We start from the raw sequence: 20,905 nt of genomic DNA, 5'->3' as shown, positions 1-20,905 counted from the left end.
ATGATAATGATTTTGTGCTTAAACACACTAAAAAAGCAGTAGGTTGCCACAGTATTATTTATTTATAGTTTCTAAATTAAAGCAAAGTACAATGAACAGTACAAAATAAAACAAAATATATTCATATATATACACAATATAAAATGGTTCAGTTCAGAACATTTAAAAAGTACAATAGATAGTGAAATAATTAATGAGGACTTTGATATAAATAATCCATACCTAAATTTAGTTTTCCTTTAGTTTCCTCATGACCAAGAGAAAAATAGCTTCTTCTGCTTTTTCTTTTTTGTAAACGCTGTGTTGGTACAACCTCTTGTCTGGTCTGAGAGATTGAACCTCGTAAGCTTGGCACCATTTTTATCAATACAAGTAAGCATGAAAAACGACCACAGCAGCATAAATGTGACTTCTTCTTCTTTTTTTTAAACATTAAGAGGGAAACAACTCAACGCTTTAAGAAACCACCTGTTGATATTTGCATGACCTCCAGTGGCTCACGCAGTTTTAGTACCAAAGCTAGAAACTGGGAAACCAATACTTGAGCCATTTCCTCTGGTCTTAAACAGAAAATCTATCTTAATCTGCAGAAAGAAACCCTGAATGCTGTTAAAAACTCTTTAATGTTCGTTTCTAGCTTCAATAGAGAAAATCAGTGTTCACCAATCATTTAAAGTTCAATACTGGATACTTTACATTTTTAGCATAATGGATAATCGTTGAACAATGACAACCGTGTTTAGACGGTTTGATCATAACATTTAAATCTTACACATTTTAAACTTATCAATATCCAGAATCATTTGAAAACTAAGGCCTGATGTCTTTTCTTTTGGGGGCCTTGGAGCCCTAAACCAGCATTTCAGGCTTCAACGTCTTTAGTAAAATGCTAAGTTGTGAACACAATTCCATCTCTGGCGCTACAGTAGCCTGCTGTACCTGCACAGTCCTGCAGCGAGAGTTACCCATATGTAGCTAAGTAGCAATGAACATGAAGAAAAGGCAACCTGGCCGACTTGTGTGCGAGCAGCAGTTCAGAACAGCCATTGGATATATTAACAACTTTCCTTTCACTGTGGCTTCTTTCTCTTGTGTACGATCGTGTAGAACGACACACAGCTGACGTTCCTGCCCGGTGCTTAGTTTTGGGCTCTTATACGATAACAAGGCATTGGGCATAACAGTACGATGGATTGGCATAGGGAAGTAAAAAAAAAAAAAGCATCAAAGAATGTTTATGGCAGTAGAAATTATGGCACATGGCAACATGTCAGTTAAGTACATCATAAAAAGTGCAAAGAAAAAGCCAGTATGACAAAAATACAGGAACAGGAAACATGAGACAGCAGAGAAATGTCAAGTATGCTGCATTTTGGAAATCAGACGGGAGTGAACAGTAACCAACGAGGGTTGTTGTATAAACGAGACTCAAACGATTTGACTCTGACCTTTTCACATCATCTCGTATCACAGTCATCACTGTACGTAAACCAAGGGAGGGGGGGGCATGCGGATTGAACAAAGTGATGGATCGCATGTTATTGATACTGGCGCTCCTATTCAGCTCATGCCATCCCTCACTGTGCCTTTCCATATACCGGTGAAAACAAACGTGTCACCTAAAAAGACAGCAATTAAATTAACATCATGCAGCCTGTCGGATCCACTTATTAAAGGGAGGCATCCTGTTTACGGTTCTGGCTTTGGGCTCTGGTTGTGTCCCATGCAACGGCCATGCATCATCCTGACGCCGGGGAGCTGTGACATGAGCACGTACGCCGGCGCCGGAGAGTGCCGACGCCGTTGTTTTTCTGCCGTCCTGCCATCCCTTACAAACCAAAAAGCCATCACTGTCCAGCCAGATGATGTGAGTCAGGCCACCATCACCCCGTTAAGATGCTGTCTGAGTGTATAGGAAGGCTTCATCAGACAGGAGGAGGTGTGTTGCCGCCTCAAGGCAGGGAGATTTGGCTTGCAAACATTCCCCTGCACCTTGTTATTTAAGATGCATTGCAAATTTTCTCCGCTTTTTTTCCTCGAAGATACTCGGATTATGAAGAGAACTCAGTTGAGCTTCTTTTTTTAGGGGCAACAAGAATTCCCAAACCTTCCATTTCCATCCTGCATGTACTTCCAGGAGGAGTAATATTCACAGTTAATGTGTTCAACCAAAACATAGCCATTTGCTAGCCCTTTTTACAGCCCTTCTGGGTTCCAATGAATCTTCAGTTAAAGAGGCACATTAACCTCCTCTCAGGCATCCCCTTTATCTTCATTATAGGCTAACAGGGTACGTATGCATTATTCATCAATGTATCTTTGCTATCCGAAGCAATAATATTTCCAAGTACGCACAAGAGTTTCCATCAAGGATCCATTACTGCCAAGTATTGGCTGATCTTTTCTTTCTCTTACAGATCCCCCCCCTCCCCTTTCTGCTACTCCTGACAGTTTCATGTGGAAGCGAATGCTGAGGACTGTATTTACGACCAACTATCAAAATTGGCAAACGTATAACATTTTTCTTCCACAGCCAGTGGACATTCAAATGAATTATTGATTGAAAGACTGGGATATGGAACGTAGCACGAGCAAATGTAATTGCCATCCTCGCCTCGGCTTTTCCAAAAATCTTGAATCACTCTGGAGATAAAATATGACAGGAGCTCTGTCCGTTAATTTGTCATTTGCAGAAGAAGCCGCGTGTCCGCGCTGCAGGGGAGAAGTTCGGAGACGTGGGCACTTGCAAAAGGAAGCTGCATCGACTACAAAGAAGTTGGGGCGAACGCGTTGTAAAAATGAGTCTCGCTACATGAAAATATCTCTAACAGTCCAGAGTTTCACAGGCTCATTCTTGCACAGTTTGACTTCTTTCACCTCACTTTGTTTGTATTCCCAATGAAGATGTTCAAACGCACACACACAAAAAAAAGTTTCACTGAAGTTACCAACCAGCAGGTTTAAAACCAACAGAACAGCTTCCTCTTCTTTTACCCTCTCCAATTAGTTCTTTCTATGGCTTGTTTTGTAAAGCACTAAAGATTTATAAAATCAAGTGAGTCATCGGCGGTCATCCAACAAACTTCTGCCTCGGGGAATATCTTTTCAGAGGATCAAAGCCATACAGGAGTTATGAGAAGAACAACAATCATAGCATTAATTTTGCACCATTTGAAACTTTTTCCTCTTCCCCTCTCAAAGAGGAAAAAAAAAAAAAAAATACAAATAAATATACTCTTGGTTATGAACATACAATATACACATCCACTATCAAATGAGAAACGGGGACAACTTAATAACACTCTTTTTTTCTTTATAGGTACATTCCTTTACAAAAGTACACAGTCCCTAAGAATGAGAAACTGAGGTATAGACTGGGCCCGACAGAGAGACCCCAATGCCCTCTGGGACACAAAGGTCAGAGGTCAGGTGATGACGTACCCACGCCCTCCCCAGTTCAGTCTGTCAGAGCGAGAACAGGCAGAGGCCAGTGTGTGTGTGTGTGTGTGTGTGTGTGTCTGTGTTTGTGTGTGTGTGTTCTTCTCTTCGGGTCGTCCACGTTGACCTCCTGAATCAGGTAGTGGCTGCTCTCCAACACGAAGAGGAGAAGTGTGTGTCTGTGTTCCTGTGTGTCCTTGTCTCGCTGAGAGCCACAGAGCATGACATGGCATATTTTACACGGCGCGCCGAGCAAGTTGGTGGTTAGTTTGAAGTGATGTCACTCGCTGAAGTGGTGACCCGTCCAGGAGACTTCAGCTGTCCTTTTTTTTTTTTTCGTGAGCTTGTTTTTCTTTCACCATCTTCATCTTCACATCTTGTCTATGTTGTGTGAACTATGTGTCTGTATCCACAGTGTAGGTATGATCTTTTGGAAATAACCCCCCAAAAACTGATGCCTTGTCATTTCTAAAGACCCCGTGAAGTGAAAATGACACTTCCACGTACAAACTTGAATTTAAACATCTTTCTTACTGCTTTGGGAAAGCTATCACCCTTTTTTTCACCTTTATAATTGCGTTGAAGATCCTTCTTAGCGGCTCAATTTGAAGAAAATGTTCCGGTAGTTGTTTTCCAATCAGTGAATTTAGCAAACAGCACAGACCGCTGTGAGTTACGCCAGGGCTGTGAAATCAAACAATCACATTTTTCATTGCTGCCCAGAAACACAATTTATTTGAAAGCAGCAGCTCTGATTTGTGTCTAAACCAAATGGGCCTCAGATTGGGGCGTCTACGGCTAGGAGGCCGTTTCACCAGACGCACGTGTCATCAAATCACGGATCCTTCTTTATACATGAAAGATGCACTCAAAGAAATGACTGATGAAAAAAGGTTTAGTGCTGGTAATGCGGATGAGTTTTCAATGGTTATATAAAAAGATATAATGCTCCTCAAAATGGATCCGAGGAACTTTCACCTGTACTTGTTGCTACTGTGATCCCTCTTTAATAAAAGAGACATATTTCTTTGATCCGCAAAGTATCTGTAAAAAAGGATTGTTGGTCGATTTTAGTTTTGAATGATCTCATATCATTTCATTTTAGGTCTAACTTGAGAGCAAATGGTAACTATGGACAAATGGCAACCTTTGTTTGGAGTCCGTGTGTATGTGGAGGAGGGCCTGTGGGGGGGGGGGCCTCCATCAGGGAGGCGGTGGGATCTGCACCCCCAGCAGCTCATACGCAAAGATGTTCCAGAAGATGGCAAAGAGGAGAAAGGTGATGAAGGAGAAGACGATGACCCACCAGGAGCACTGTTTCTGCAGACTCTCCTCGTAGCTGCGCAGAATCAGCAGCCCCATGCTGATGCCCACCACGGCCCCCGACAGGTGGGCCATGAAGCTGGGCTGGGGCCCCGAGGACGGCAGCGGCGGTGAGAAGCGGAGCCAGACTGCACGACCCACCTCTGAACTCACTGCAGGAGACCAAAGACAGACTCTCTTTAGTATTAGAACGGTTTGACATAATAATAATAATAATAATAATAATAATAATAATAAATAATAACACATAGGTAATCTGCAGGTGAAGAATGGATCTTTATTCTAAAAACTGCTTTTAAATGTTATTTGCCGTCACTTGTTGCCGCTCTCCCAGAGTCTTAGCTGAGTAAATACTCAACAGTGATGGTACAAAACCAGAGCAAATGTCCATGTGGTCTTCACAGTGTCTCACACAACCGATGTTTCACATATTATTGAGAAACGCTGCGTTCCCTAATATAACATTGCAGCACAGAGACTCGCCGCTCTCTCGGTCTGGGGGCGGCAGGCTCGGGACAGATGGAGGGAACATATTGCTCACTAATGAAAGTCGCAGTGTTTCGGCCCTTGTGTGGAGAAAAAGGACAAGTGGTATGACTCACATGCTTTGAAAACAAAGCAACGTTGCCAATCTCTCTCGGAGCAATTAACAAAGATAGCTTGAGTAGCCTGTTGCTCAGCTTTGAGAGGGTTTTTATTTAAACGCCCCACTCAGATGATTACTGTGAAAACAGGTGTGCCTACATTAAATGTGCTGAGAATGAAATGTTATGCTATTGAATGATGGAGCTATGAATTCAACAGCGGGAACAGAAGGGCGAGGCTTAGAGAGTGAATCTGGACAACTTACTGCAAACTAGAGCCAGGATCATACGGAGCAGCTTGTATGGACAACGCATCCCGGCCCAGTTCTGCAAATACAGAGGGAAAATGTCTCATCAGCATTAAACAATCACAACACAAACAACCATATTATATATATATATATATATATAGTACATTAACAGCTTGGGAAGAAACACTACACAGGCGCGATTATACACCTGGCTGCTCTCCACTTACTGGTTCCAGCCTCGTGGCACTCCATTAATTAAGACTAAGATAATTTAACAGAAGGGGAGAATGGGCCAATAAATAGTCATTGTGATTCTCCAGGCGAGGAGAACAATGGCATCCTGACTTAGAATAACACTTTACTCCCGAGGATGAGAAATTGCACCAATCACACCCCTCCTTTAGCTCTTAGTTGTGGGAACGTGGCCCGGCGCCAGAGTTTTCTCCTCTTCTTTCACAGCAGGCGAAAAAAAAAAGGAACGCTGAACGCCATGCGAGATTAAAGACGGAGGAGAATATAAATAACACCTGCCGCGACCATACATTCAAGACGAGCGAGGAGTGGCAGAGCTTGTAATGTCACAATATTTTCCATAACTAAATGATTAATATCATGGGGGGATGCGAGGTCAACGCGGTGTTGCTGCTCTCTGATGGGAGGCAATTTGCTTTGACGTGACTCCACTTTCACATGAGGACGAGGGCAATCTTTAACTAAGCGGCAGCGAATTCATCTAGCCTGTTACACGTCTCGTTATCACACTGCTGACACTGAAATGGAGACTTGCTGAGCTAATCAGATGTACGTGTACTTGGGGATCATTCAGAGACTCAAAAGCTTGCTGTTAAACGGACGGTGATGCTCAATGGCAAAACTACGCAGAGACTGGCCAAGGTTTGGAGATTTCATTCAAAAACACAAACTAGAAAAAAGAAAAAACTCATGAGAGCAGAACTAAGACGACCTGAAAGGATTTCCCAGCAACAAGCAGACATCAAGCGTAAAAAAGACCAAATAAACTCTGTCTGTTAGCGGCTACGAACACGCATTACAGAGCCTCTGCTTTGGGCCCGTCGCCGCACTTTGATTCCAGTCCCCGCTGGCATCTCTGCTGCCCACAGCGAACACCGACATTAGTTACAGTGATTTGTCAGATGTAACATCGCCTGGAGAGTTGGAGAGAACGTGGAAGGCATTTCACAGAAGAAAAGCTCTCAAGCAGCATCGAGGGAATTGGTTGCTTGTTTATTTTTTCCAGCGGACGTAAATAAACACGGCCTTAATAATTAATAGAAGTGTCTGAAACGCCGGTTCACTTCAGATTCATCGATACGAATGACAAACGTAGTGAAAACATGTTGTGGTGGGGTAAGCTACTCAACAACAAAGTTCAAAGAGCTGCTCCACAGAGGTCACATGGAATATTTATGTTACACAAAGCTGCTGGGCAATAAGAATTATTTATCACATCAATGTGATCTACCGTAGCAAAAACACACACATATATATATAAGACCCTATATATTTGTGATTGTTATTTCATTTTTGAAATACAAAGCACTAAACCGAATGTGCAACATTGGAGGCGGTGATGATGACAGTTACCATGACGACGTTGGCCAGATGCGCTGAGCACAGAGCGTAGACCCCTCCGGAGCCTCCCACCACTGGAGCACGCATGTCGGTGATGGACACTGTGAGTGAGCCTGCAGAGAGACACAGGGAGGGGGGGGGGGGATTAGGGTGCAGCTCGAGTCCAAACCTCTTCAACATATACATCAATGAATCGACATCAGAACAGTGTGAACAGACTTAGTGGGAAAAAAAGTTACAGCCTCCAGCCCCACAAATATAAATTCTTTCTAGATATAGGGTCGCCCTCGAACATCTGCACCACAGGAAACTCTAACCAAGCTGTGAGCGACCTGAGGGAGAAGACAAGAAGGCCGGTCTACACCCATCAAAAGGAACATGTTTGCCATCCCAATTCAAATCTGGCTTAAAATACTGGACTCTGTTGTAGAACTTATTACCCTTTATGGTTGCAAGGTCTGGGGACTTAGTCAACCAGGAATTTACAAAATGGGACAAACACATAATTGAGACAATGCAGACTTTTGTAGATCCATTGTCTAAATCCAACAGAAAACACCAAATAAAACACACGAGATACCCCCAAATTATATTAAAAAAAAAATAGAGCATTTACATTTTCTAATCACCTCAAAGAAAGTGACCCTGACACACTCGACAACAAAGCCCTCACCCACACTCAGCCAGCTGGTTCTAGGACTCACCAACACAAGCTGAGCCCCCAGTTAGATACCCCATTAGACTAAACCAAATTATAAGAAAACAAAAAGAAAACTATTCGATATATTGGAAACAATCAACCAGAAACCAGAGCATATTTGAATGCTATGCGGCCCAGAAAAAAACAGAACACCTGACCACAGTAACTGACCCAAAACGAAGGAAATCTTTGTCTGTGTACAGATGTGAGCACATCCTCGCCATCAGGAGACCCGGCTCTCTAAAGAGGACGGACTGTTCACCCTGCTACTGTATCAGAGACGTTGCACTATTTTGAAAACCAAGACCAATGAAGAAAAACTTCCACACCGGCCTGAAATAGACCAATGTGCAAACACAGCAGCAAGATCGTCTCCATGTTTGTACTTTTATCTAAAGTTATCTCATCTTATCTGTAAACAATCTGCTGTATATATATTTAATCACCAGTTTGTGAACGCTTTCTTTTTTGTAGTTATATATTTGATATATATACGATGCTGTAACGTTACAGCTCTGTTGGCACATTTCTTTATCTTAGGTCCTTGCTTATTGTATGTGCGTCTTTTTTCTTGTCATTTTTATGAGCTGAGTTGAATTGATAGATTAGGAGAGCTGGGGCAGCAGAGGCAAGGACAGCAGGGAGGGAAAACAAAGGGGGAGTCAGATTACTCATCACGCAGCAGTACAAGTCACCTTCCTGGAAGCATTTTTCTAAAACATCGGAGTAAAAATCACTCTCAAAGGGACTTTGCCCTTTAAATTTGCATCTACATAATACACCACCCACACACACGTGTTTTCAGTCGTGCACAGTATATATTATTCAGGCGTTTCCTGTATGCAAGCTGTCTATTAAAACTGCAGCTGACTAATTCTATTCAAAAGTTAAAGAACACAAATGGAAGATTCCCTAATTGGGTTATTCTTCAGGATGCTGCAGTTAAATTGGAGGATTTCCAATATGTGCGATGTAAGGATGATTTGTATTATATATTGTGTTATATAAAATGTAATCTGGGATATGTGGGCGTTGGCAGAAGCCAAATGTGCCGTTTAAAAAGTTAAAACATGAAAAGTGCAGCGGTGGTCGAGGCAACGGCCGTGAAGATTACGATACTGTAAAGTGATTGCACACTTAAAGTTTATTATAAAGGAATAGATGCTGTTATGCACCAGGACATCATTCCATGGTTAAGTCTTTCACATTAAAAAGTAGTAGTACAGTATGTTTAATTAGTATGCAATATTGAATTGGGACACAGCCTTCCTGATGACATTATGGATATAATATTGGCTTACAAATGACATTTTCAGCTACTGAGGGTGAATCTCCATCAGCATATGAAGTGTTTCCTGTTCTTTGTTTCTCTTTCTTCGCATCATGTGGCCATTTTTCATTCACACCATTTGAATTAATAAGGCAGTTTAAAAACCTCTATTCTCTTCTTAAGAGGTTTCAAACGGCCTCCTCTGCCATAGATTTAATCAAGTAGGAATATTGAACGTCAGTGCAAAACGCTATTAACGATATTTATTGTTGATGTGTTGAAGTATTTAGAAGTGTTTCATCTCAACCCATCGACAGATACAACGTTTAAATATACAGTAAGAAATCAACTATTTCTGCAGTTGAATCAACCATGGAGTCATATTAAAAAGATTTACACTTAAATAGTAATTTCTGTTAAGTTTGAATTATGATTTAAATACTAAATAGAAATTCCATAAATGTATGTCCATTTATTTATTTGTTAAAGGAAAGCGATGTTTATGTCACCTGTATACATATTAAAGAACAATCCCAGTCTCTTCCACACAGTGAGGCATATGGCTTAATAATTATAGAAACCTTAACCTTTTTACCCATGAATGGGTTTAGATGAAAGAATGTAGGCTTTTTGCTCAAGAATATTCTGAAAAGATTCTTGAAATATTGTGAATTTTCTATTTTGCGAACAAAACATTTCTTAAAGAGGATGATGATGTGGTTCATATACTTCCTACGTCCAGTACGGTGACCTTCAGGTGACATAGGTCACACTCTAGTGAAGCATGGCAGCTGAAAACATTTGGTGATGACGTGAACGACCTCCACTTGTCTGCACCTCGTTTTGTGTGTCTTCTCAAAAAATAAAAAATAAATGTTTTGTGACGCTTGGCCAGTTATTACAAAAAATATGCTCAACAATAAGCCTAGAAATGGACTGTACACAGTATGCAGGCAGCAGCTGTTTTAAGCAGCCAGTGAATGTTAAAACAGTGCATTAAGATAAAACCCTGAACACTGCATCGCCAGGTTGCAGTGACTCTGTGAAGTAGGAACAGAACTCCGAGCAGCAGAAAGTTGCGGTTGCTCGTGAGGACGAGCGTCAGCCACTGTTAATTATGCAAATGAGCTGATAAGGGAAGCGGAGAGGACTGATAAAACAAAACAGCCCCTTTTTAATCACAGCTGGAGTTTGCTCGAGTTGTGATCTCAGATCTATAATGCATGTCGTAACATTCATATTCTGCGAGTGTGTACGTGAGTGTGCGTTGTGGGTAAACATGGTTCTTAAAGAACGCCGAGTCAGCCCGTGGTGACGGTGATGATCACGGAAAGACAGATGGTAATCAGAGCGCCTTTCGGAGTCATTCATCTCGCCTCGCTCTGACACCTATGGGCTATTTTACATGGATTTATGGGGCATATGAAGGTTGGTGCTTCAGCTAAAGATTTGAGGAGATTTACAGTGGCCCATTTTTAGGAGTTCCACAAAATTGCAATTACACAGTGTAGCATACAGTATGGGGTCTCTGATCTCTTCAAAGTAAAGGAGGAAAAAAATGAATTGGAGCAGCATCAACATCTGAGTGGTTTTTTTTTAGTCTTTGCTGGAACTTCAGAACTTTTCTCGCAGTTCATTTAGTACTCCCGAGTAGTGGAGTGGGGAAATAAATTGATGAAATACTGACAGAATATTATTTATATGAGGTTCTAGTTATGTCACAGTGTTTTGCTTCAATTCAGTCTTTTATTCCTCTTTATTCAGTACAATTAAGTGATCACATTTTCCTCCTTCAGCAAACTTAATATTAAAGATCACAATAACAACTTGTGGTTGAAGTTTTGAACTAGATATTGAATCGATATTTCCCTCGTTTATAGCTGACTGGGGAGGCAGAATGATATTATAACACTACACTGCTCTCTCCGGCTGAAAACAATGCCATGAGAGCAGTGTGAGTAAATCATAAAGTAAAGTTGCAGGCTGTAAAACCACAAACAGTTAGTTAAAAGCAACAAATTAAAGCTTATAGCTTGGAGGAGACTCTCTACATTACACAGAGGAACCTGATACAATATAAAAGCACTAATTAGAGCAGCTTTAAGAGTCTTGAAGAGGGCTCTTTGGTTTCTAACAGGATAGTTAACACCAGCCAGGACCACCTCTTCGTAGGAGACACTTGTCAGGGATGTGACACCACCATCTGCGGGTGAAGAAGAGGAGAAGACAGCCTGAGACCTCCGGGGCAGAGGAAGAGATGGGCTCCACAGGGAGGAAACAAACTGCTCTCTCTCGCTCCGCTCACTCAGCTTTTGGTGAGAGGCTCCCAAATACAGTATGAATATTAAACAGCCCTGTCATGTGGGCTCTCCTGCTTAGGGGGGGATTTAAGATTTAGGATTCTCGCACTCAGCAGGAGCTGAGACGTGAGGTGCACGATTATTTTAGCGCCGCGCTGACACATTCCATCTCATGCACGGATTATTTATCGTTGCCGTCCCGAAGTCATCATCAACACCCTCAAATCTCTTTGTGAGCTCGCAACATCCACACGCGCGCACCGCACCGTAGACAGTCAAAATTATGTACTTTATGTGGAGTATAACTCAACCGCACTCAGGGCTGTGATCTACTGCGGTATAATCTCTCTGAGAACCGAGCCTCTCTGTCAAACCGAACTTGCTGCGCCATTACCGTTACTCCAGGCTGCCCTTAAGCTATGGGTCAACTTTGTATTTCAGTCTCTCGGGGATAAGGTGCAGAAAAGGGATGGTAAGCTGATCCATGGCCGGGGTTTGACAGTGCCCGAGGCTGCAACTCTGTAGCTACTTCAGTGGATGCTGGGCACAGTAAATGTTGCATTAGTAATAATAAAAAAAACTCTAATCCTTGGAAAATACGCCTCTGCACACAAACGTACAAAACCTTTACACTGTCTGCTTTCTAGAGTATATGTACTGTTACTATCAGCTGTGGTTACCGAGACTATTTACAGTCAAACAAGAGTCATGGAGAAAAGTGTGGTTCATTTTTATTCATACAAGTTTGTTAAAGTTTGTTTAAAGGTTGTCTAACTGACTGTAGATGTCTTGACTAAAATTAGGCAACATAGGGTTTAATATATGAAATATATTAGATGACCTTATTTCTTATATTCATAACTTGTCTTTGAATAGGTTATGTATTTACTGGTTGGTGTAAGCTTTGGGGGCCAGAAAACCAAAACAACGAGATAAAAAGCTCCATAGAGCTGAGGGGAACTGCAGCCGGGTGATATTTCTCTGTGGGTTCATCACTGTGGGCGACCCCTTTCACATTACAGTCATCTGAGCAATTGTTAATATAAAAAATATTGATTAGAGTGGCTTTAAACCACAGGCTTTCATCAGGAGTTAAGACAGAAGATACAATCAGGCAATCCACACTACATATCACCTAACACTTAATTTGTAAAGATGTCCACCAGAAGGATGTCTGAGAACATAATAATGCATTGATTTGCATTTCTCGGCCAATAACTGACTCGGGAGAGGACAATTAGAGGACACCGGGTGTTTATTCATGCGTCCGTATCGGATACAAGAAAAACTGTCAACCCACCGCTGTGCTTTCATTCATTAATTCAGTCTGTTGTTATAACCAACCACATTTACTTCATTATGATTTATTAGGAGACATTTGTAAGACAAATTTCTGTCTAAAAAGATCACAGGACACAGTATAAGTAAGTGCATCAGTATCATACGATGGAGTTTGTGTCTTTTAGTTTCCAGTTGCTGTATTTGTACACACTTGCATCAGACAGATCTATCCTGCATGCATTAAATCTTGTGTCCCTGCACAGCGATGTGCTGTAGTCAGCACACACTGCAGTCGCGGGGGCCGGCCTCTGCTGGCTAATAAACTGGGGAAATGTCTGATCAGATTTATTTACTAAGCACAAATAGGAAGTGAAGGAGACTAATGGAAAGAGTGGAGGAGTGAGCATGTGAGGAAGGGTGATACGGGACACACACTGAAGGAGAGTGCGGTCATGTAATCATACATGTCGTTTGCTGTGTCATTTTTTAAAAATAACCTGCCGTCCAATTACAAGAGAACCAGGGCTCTACTTTCTGTTCATTCAGCTAATCATGGAGCGCCTTGCTGAATGGTTATTGTGCATGCTTTATAAACACAGTGTCCTGGGTGTGTTTCCAGCCTCTGGACTTGTTGTCTCCCTCATGTCTACTCTGACCTCTGTCAAATAAAGAGAAAATACCAACAAAAAGCTTAAAATGAGCTGCATCATTTGCTTTTATTATTTTCTGACTCAGGCTAAAGAAAATCCAATAAGCAAAATATAAGTCAGTCCACACTGTGGTTTGTGGTCGATAGGTTGAGAACTAACTATCAGACGTAAATATAACAATAGACAATGGGTTTTGTAGTTGAGACACAATTTCACACACGGTGATTGAGTTACGAGGTCCCACCTGAGTGATCAGTTCATGAGCAACAAGCTTCACCCTATAATTAGGATGTTTCACATCTGTGCAATGTACACATAATGTAATTATGTTGCTCTAAGTAGGGGTGTAAATATCAATTATGCTCAAATCATTTTTGGAATGAGGTAGTTAATCATTTCGTAGATTATGTGTCAGAAAGCAGGAAAAAAAAGGGCTAATTATAGCCTCATCAATACCAGATTTATTTTATGCATTTTTGTAATAAATGCATAACATGAATACATATTTTTCTAAATATTTTTGTTTTAATTGTGACAACATTTTGCAGTAGAAAATTAAACTTGCACAAACTCATGTAATGACGAGACTGTTTGGTATTTCGGCACTGGAATGTTGTTGTTACTTATTGGCTAACATATACACCTACACCAATATATCTGCATTAAACTAAAATGTATATTTACGGTCCAAAACCCAACAATATTCAATTAACATTGATATAGAGTCGAAACCCAGGATTAAGAGTCAAACACACAAAACCTTCACAACTGAGGAAACAGGTCATTCTGGGAAGGCGACTTGCTTGAGTTTTGGACGTATATGAGCCGACACTATATGCAGGTGACAGGGATAGAAATAAGTAAATGTCAGGGTGACTCAACGGAAGGCAGACCATCTGTCACATGGTCCTTTGTCTGCTCTATAGTCTATTTAAAAGGCTTATAGCTTCAAATGTCATTTAAAAGAGCGGCATCCATTCCAAAGCCTCATTTCAACTATAATAGTGCCGTCAGATAGGGGGAGCTCTATTAAAGATGTCTTCACCTGTGAAGGAGATGGACTAGTCTGTGTCATCCAGACATGGATGGAAGAGATAAGAAGAAACCCCTTCAGATGACGTAAATGACACATTCTGCAAAGTTTGTGTCAAGATGTATTCAAACTGTCCACAAAACACACCTTCGTTTACGCACTGCAGTCAAAGCAGACGAGCAGAGAAGAGAAAGTTACAAAGAACACAACATTAATCAAGACTTCGCCTCCATGTCCCATGTAATCACCAAAAAAAAAAAAGGGAACATAAAACGATCAGCATCATCGATGCCCAGCTCCGGCCTGGAGGAATGAACGATTCATCACTTTCACAATGTGCCAACGTGGCCACTGTGAACACACCTCGCCCTTGGTTTCTGTATAGATTGATCGGGTTTATTTAACGGTTTTCTGCCCTGTCTAAATTTGCCACATGGGGAAAAAATACGATGATATTAACGCTGCCCCTATGCCTTGGGGGGCATCAGGAAAAATCAATAGCCTCCACAAGTCACATCCTCTGAGCTGCTGAGAGGACGCCGCTCAGCACAGCGCCGACCGTTAGTGGAAAAGTATCTGATCCGGGTGAGTGTGTGTGGGCATGTAAGCATGCCTGAAATTAGTGAGCGTACACCCAAATACGCCTAATGCTCCCGAAGCATGCCATAGGAAGAGGCGTTACACCAAAAGCTGTATTCTTGTCACGATCAAAGGGGTTATCACTCACGACTGCTTTTGTGCTAACAAGCACAATGGCCGACCTTGGAGGAGATGACTCAAACTCTCCATCCCAATGAAAAAGAGCATGAAATCACTTCCTGTGCTCAAGGTTATGATGGTTAGAGCGAGAGAGGGAGAGAGAGAGAGAGAGAGAGAGAGAGAGAGAGAGAGAGAGAGAGAGAGAGAGAGAGAGAGAGAGAAAGAACTAAACACAGGAAATGTAATTTAAACTGAGTGGAGAAATTGCCTCCTCTCGAACACCAACAGAGAGTCTGCAGCAAATATTGCCGTCCTAAATTGGCTTCACACAGCCGATGCAAACAGACACCCATACACCGCAGTGGACTCCACACAAATGGCTGCCTTCAATTAGGCTGCATTACAGAAGAAGAAAAAAAAAATCATCTTCCTCCGTGTTGTTATCAGCGTGGCTGCAGAGGACGGTTGTGGAAGGAAGTGAGATCGGTGTCACCTCGGAAGGGTTGACTGTGGGGTGGAATGTGGGGGTGTTGGGGTATTACCATAATCACGCTGGCAGCCTCTGCAACGCACCAAGGTCACCCCGCCTCCTCAGTGCTCAGCCCAGCATCAGGGGAGTACATCACAAACACCAGACTCTTCAGCGCCATCAGGGTTTGTATACATATAGCGGACCGCAGCTGAGCTAAGAAGACAGAAATCTGACCTTGTGTACCGACAATGTTTTGAACGTTCACTCACAGCTACTCCACCAACGGGCCTTAAAGAGTGAGCGAGCCGGTGATGATTGGTACTCGGCTGGCAACGCAAGGACGACTCGGCGGCTCTAACGCTCCTAAAAACGCCCCGTTTTCCACAAACCGTTAAAGATTCACCTGGAGCCAATCAAATCAGTGTGCTGTTTAATATCGACACACCAGTGCTTGAAATGAGCCAAAGTCAGGGAGTCAGAGACCGAGTCACACCCCTCTGGCAGCGAGTCATTCATCCAGCCCGTTGCTTTCTGTTGCTTCCTCTAACTTTTCTCAGACAAAAAGTAATTTTCCATAAAAACCAAACGCTACATTGTATGTAATGAATTCATCGTATCAACATTGTGTTTGAGCTGCTAACAAAGCTGTTCACTTAAAATAAAACCTCAGGACGACAGACTCCTCCTGAGATTGAAGATTGTTTTTGTCAAACTACTTTGCCAGAGTAAAAAATAGATTTTCACACTCAACTCATAACAAAACCTTTACAAATCTAAAACTCTAATTGCTATAATATTGTGCTTCTTTATCACAAATGAAAAGAGAAGAAAGAATCAACAAATAACAGTAAATAAAACCAATGAATCTAACATCACAATAGAAAAGCTCTGATTATCTTTTTTACAATAACTATAATTTATCGATTTTAATATCGTCGATTCGACCCCAAAGCTTTCAAGGCTTTTGGGATTTCCATACAATAGAATTACTTGCAGTGTGTGTTCCTCGCCCAAACATCAACATCAGCAAAAATGGATGATGGACAAAGTCACTCCTGGCCCCGCACCAACATCCTCTATTCACTGGCGGCAGATATAATCATATTTACCCAGCCTAAATATGTGCAGTGCGCTTTTACAAAGCATCAATCAGTTATATAACAGGAACACGGGAATAGTGTAACACAGGCAAAAATAAGCCTGAAGGCTTCTAGTCATTTAGAGACTGAATAAGCTTTTATTAGCGTGCGATGCAGAAACAATCTCGCCACGGCGGAAAGCGGGAACCGTCGCCGTGCTTCGTTATATCACAACGTTATCAACCGCTGAAGGATTAAACATCGCATGTAATTTGGCATGGCGCTCTTAACTAATGACAGCATCAACTAGCTTGGAACAATGAGGTTATATTGACATGCGGCCATCTATCACATTTCCATTACAAGTTCCCAACGGGCCACAAGTCTCTTTGTCCTCTTGAGTGAGGACACCAATAAGTGGTGTAAACACCGACTGGCCAGTTTATTACAGTTAACATTCTGTTAAAAGTCTCAGACTCTTGAGGTCGACAGTGAAACCTCTCAGGGTTTACAGGGCCGTTGCTCAGGTGCATATATTCTAACCTGAACTGATCCAGGGACAGTGGCAGATTAACTATTAAAAGAACCTGCTTAAGTGGTATAGAGCAGCTGCATTGTGGCACTAGTTAGCACCAAAGTCTATTTAAAGTATAGAAAGTACTCTATTATGCATGAATGTGAATTTCCCTGTCGGAGGATCAATAAAGTTGATCTTGTCATAATGACCGCTGTTGGTGTTTAATTATCACATTTAATATTGATGCATTAACATGTTAGCAGTCGTTATTGGTTGTGGTGGAGCTCATTTTAACGACTTCATATACTGTTGGGTCATTAACAATATATATTTTATATAACGATCATCTGTTTTGTACGTAAAAAATATAATCTCAAAAGTAACTGTAGCCATTAAATCATTGCAGTGAAGTAAAAAGTACCAGAAGGACACAGAGGAAACAATGAGAGCGCTAATTTAACTGCAGTGTGGAGGAATTATAACACTTTATTGTACGTTATTATTCTTTAATTCTTATTGTGCAGTAATTTAAATTTCTAATTTAATTTAATTTATAATTTATAAATAATAAATAATTTATTCAACATATTTTAAAGCATATCTTAGGATCATGATATGCATGCATGTCCAATGGAAGTGCATTCATAAGGATTTGAAACAAAAGTGAAAAGAATAGAATCCATAATGTCATAATGACGTCATGGATTTTGTTGGGAATCTATTAATACTAGACCCACGTTTGGTTCAGACACAAATTTGAGAAAAGATAAAGACAATGGAGGAAAGAGAGAAAAAAAACAAGGTCCAGCAGAAAACAGAGCTAGAAGTCATGGAGGTTGAACCATTTAATTTCTACCTGCGGTAGAAATCCATGGAAAAACTAATCAGGTGTGAGCTTGAAGACAGCCAGACGAGGCTCGTTGAAAGTAGATCTGAAGGGGAGAGTCGACTTGGAAATCCAAGAGGAGTCGCTGGCTAATTTACTCTATTGGCTCCAGGAACACAGAGAGGACAGCGACCAGCGGAGCTGTGAGAAAGAGCCGACGCAGAGGGAGGTATGTGGCCTGAAAGCCCAACTGGACGTCCACTCTTCACAGAGGGACGTCGACACTCTGACATCCCAGCTGAGAAGTATGAGCACCAAACACTCAGAACACTGCACAAGCAAATACATGAGAATAACTTGCCGCTCTGAAGGAGGCTGAGCAGAAAATGGAGATTGAACAGTGGCGGGACAAGTCTGCCAAAACAAATCCAAGAGCATCTATCTTGCACAGCTGGAGATGCAGGAGAAAGAGAAGATCAAGTGGACGACCACCTGAAGGAAAACACACCATGCTGGAAGAGTGAGAGGAATGCAAAGCTTTCTATGTGGCGCGGCTTTGATGAGAAGAAGCAGGAGAGGGAAACCGTCACGGCTGCTCGGAGACGCAAATGGAGAGTATCACGTCGAGCGGCAGGAGGATAAGTCATCTCTCCTTCAGGCCACAGAGGTCCTCGAACAGACTCGGGAAGGAAAAGGAGCAGCGGTGGGAACAGACAGAGAGCTCTGTGAAGATCTTCAGAGTCAGATCACTGAGAAAAAGAAGTTGTACAGAAACTTATTTTAATCCCACGGCTCCAGCTTGGGAAAAAAAATGAAAAAGTTTCATGGTTAAAAAAAGAAAAAGCTCTTTGTGTGTAGCAAGGGACTACAACTTATATTTCATTGTGCAAACCTGTGTTATAAATTGACGAATAAATTAACCTTATAGCTTTGTAAATGCTTGAGGGGATCCAACTGATTTTCATGTTTGTGCAAATGTATATTTTGCCTGGAGTTACATGTTGATCATCCCAAAAACATCAGAAGCATGTTCCATAAATAAACATGGAAATATTATACAGGCATCAGACAAGCATCCCAAAATGTCACTAAAGCAAAGTAAATGAACCTTTTTATTTTAAACCACCCTGCTTCCATTCTTACTGTCACATTTACACCTGGAATCTACTCAGAACAACAAAAGTTAAAACAATCTAATATCAGATAGAAACATCGGGACAGGTGGGTGATGAAGTGTCTTTCCTAAAAGGAACTTATTTGTTTATGCTGCACTTTTATTATCATTCTTAATTTCTATTGGTTGTTTGTATATTTGCATATGTATTTTATTGCATTTTTATTGTGCTTTTTATGGCACCATTTTATGTATTTGTTTTTATAAGAGTCCATCTGGGGACAAGCCTTGCAAATTAAAGCAGATTTTTTTTTTTTTTTTGCATTGTTCTGCTCAGTAAATATTCCCAGCATATGTTTCTGTCCCCATAAAAATAAAAAATAAATAAATAAAAATAAACCAAAACAAATCCAATTAAGATTAGTTTCTGCAACGGAAAATAGAGTTGGATGAAATGCAAATGTCTCCACGAGACTAATAAGCTACGATAAAAACATGGTGGCACCTGTTGACGTCCTGAAGCACACGAGGAAGCTGAAGGACAACCAGAGGAGAAAGAAGGGGGGAAAGAAAGGATATCCCAGCTTTCTTCATTAACATGGAGCTAAACTGAAACATTGAACACGAATCCAAAATTTGACATGCATCTCGTGAAACCGTGACTGACTTCAAGTTTCCATGAAATTCAAGCGGAGCTCTTTATCTGCTGCTAATGCTGCAGAGCAAAGCCACATCTGACAAGTACCGGCGTTTGAGCAGTGCTGTGGGAAAATAATTACAGAATTCTTCCCGTCGTCAGCAGTCGTCCAAGGACAAAATATACAATGTCATACTTTATTTCATGCTGCACAACAGTACAGTGCACTATATAAGGTTTACAGATGTGTAGATTATATAACACCATCTGACCTACAAAGGTAGGTGGGTTGCACTTGAGCACCTAATTGATCCTTTCTTTTAAATTGCAATACTCATTTTTTTCCACATAATAATTGCAAATATATGTTATCTGTAATAATGATATTAATACTGTTTGATGCATCGTCAAAAAAGGACAGAAAATCTTTCTTTTGGGTTTGAAAGCGAGTCCAGCGGTGCAGAAAGTCTTGCAGTGTGTAAAGGCACAGGCAGAAAGGCAATATACCTGCAGCACGCTGCTCCATAAAAGCATCCGCTGAGTGCAGTTCTAACCTGAATGCTCTCCTGCCCTACAAAAAAAAAGAAAAAAAGAACATGCGTGCGGAAGCTGATAGCAACTGCCGACATGATTGAACTCGTGAGCAAGAATAAGGCTACATGCATATACTTATGAGACAGCCATGGGCAACAAAATGGGAAAGGAGGGGAGGGGGGGAATTTCACTGAGTAATCTAAAGCACCGGGCAGTTTCTAACATCCACAAGCAATCATGAGTTTACAAAGAGTGAGGGAAAAGTGTGAGGCGAACACACACAGGGAAAGGAGGAATGGGAGGCTGGAAGGAGTTATATGAACAAATACCTGGATCCTATTTAATATGTATTTACCTAGAATAAGGTCAGGCAGCTAGTGTTGCTGTGAAGTTTGTCACATCAACCTCACTAAAGGCAGGCAGGAGCCTCGTTTGTTTCATTTAGCGGTTCCTTCATTTGATTAAAACTCACACATTTTTTAAAATGCGTCTCCTACGAGTGTCATTTATACTTTGCATTTGGATATGTTATTTATGGTCAAGTATAAAGGAATGGAGATTTAAAGTAATCTAGAGGTGTTGTGTTTTTTTCTTTTGTTATTGT

At 41.3% G+C, this 20,905-nt stretch overlaps 1 protein-coding gene across 2 annotated transcripts in view; it reads right to left on the bottom strand.

Annotated features, from left to right (window-relative positions):
• Positions 1-65: 65 nt before the first annotated feature.
• rhbdl1 (rhomboid, veinlet-like 1) overlaps positions 66-20,905 on the bottom strand; it is a 39,151-nt gene continuing 18,311 nt past the window's right edge. For both annotated transcript variants that reach the window (XM_084040079.1, XM_084040078.1), the window contains exons 6-8: positions 7,202-7,302; positions 5,612-5,672; positions 66-4,913 (exon numbers count right to left, since the gene is read on the bottom strand). In XM_084040079.1, coding sequence (XP_083896205.1) covers positions 4,642-4,913; positions 5,612-5,672; positions 7,202-7,302 — 434 coding nt within the window. In that variant the 3' untranslated portion in view covers positions 66-4,641. The remainder of the gene's footprint in view (positions 4,914-5,611; positions 5,673-7,201; positions 7,303-20,905) is intronic.

Source organism: Eutrigla gurnardus (assembly GCF_963514095.1).
Source record: "Eutrigla gurnardus genome assembly, chromosome: 22".
Taxonomy (NCBI): Eukaryota; Metazoa; Chordata; class Actinopteri; order Perciformes; family Triglidae; genus Eutrigla; species Eutrigla gurnardus.
This window is presented reverse-complemented; position numbering and strand designations above follow the sequence as displayed.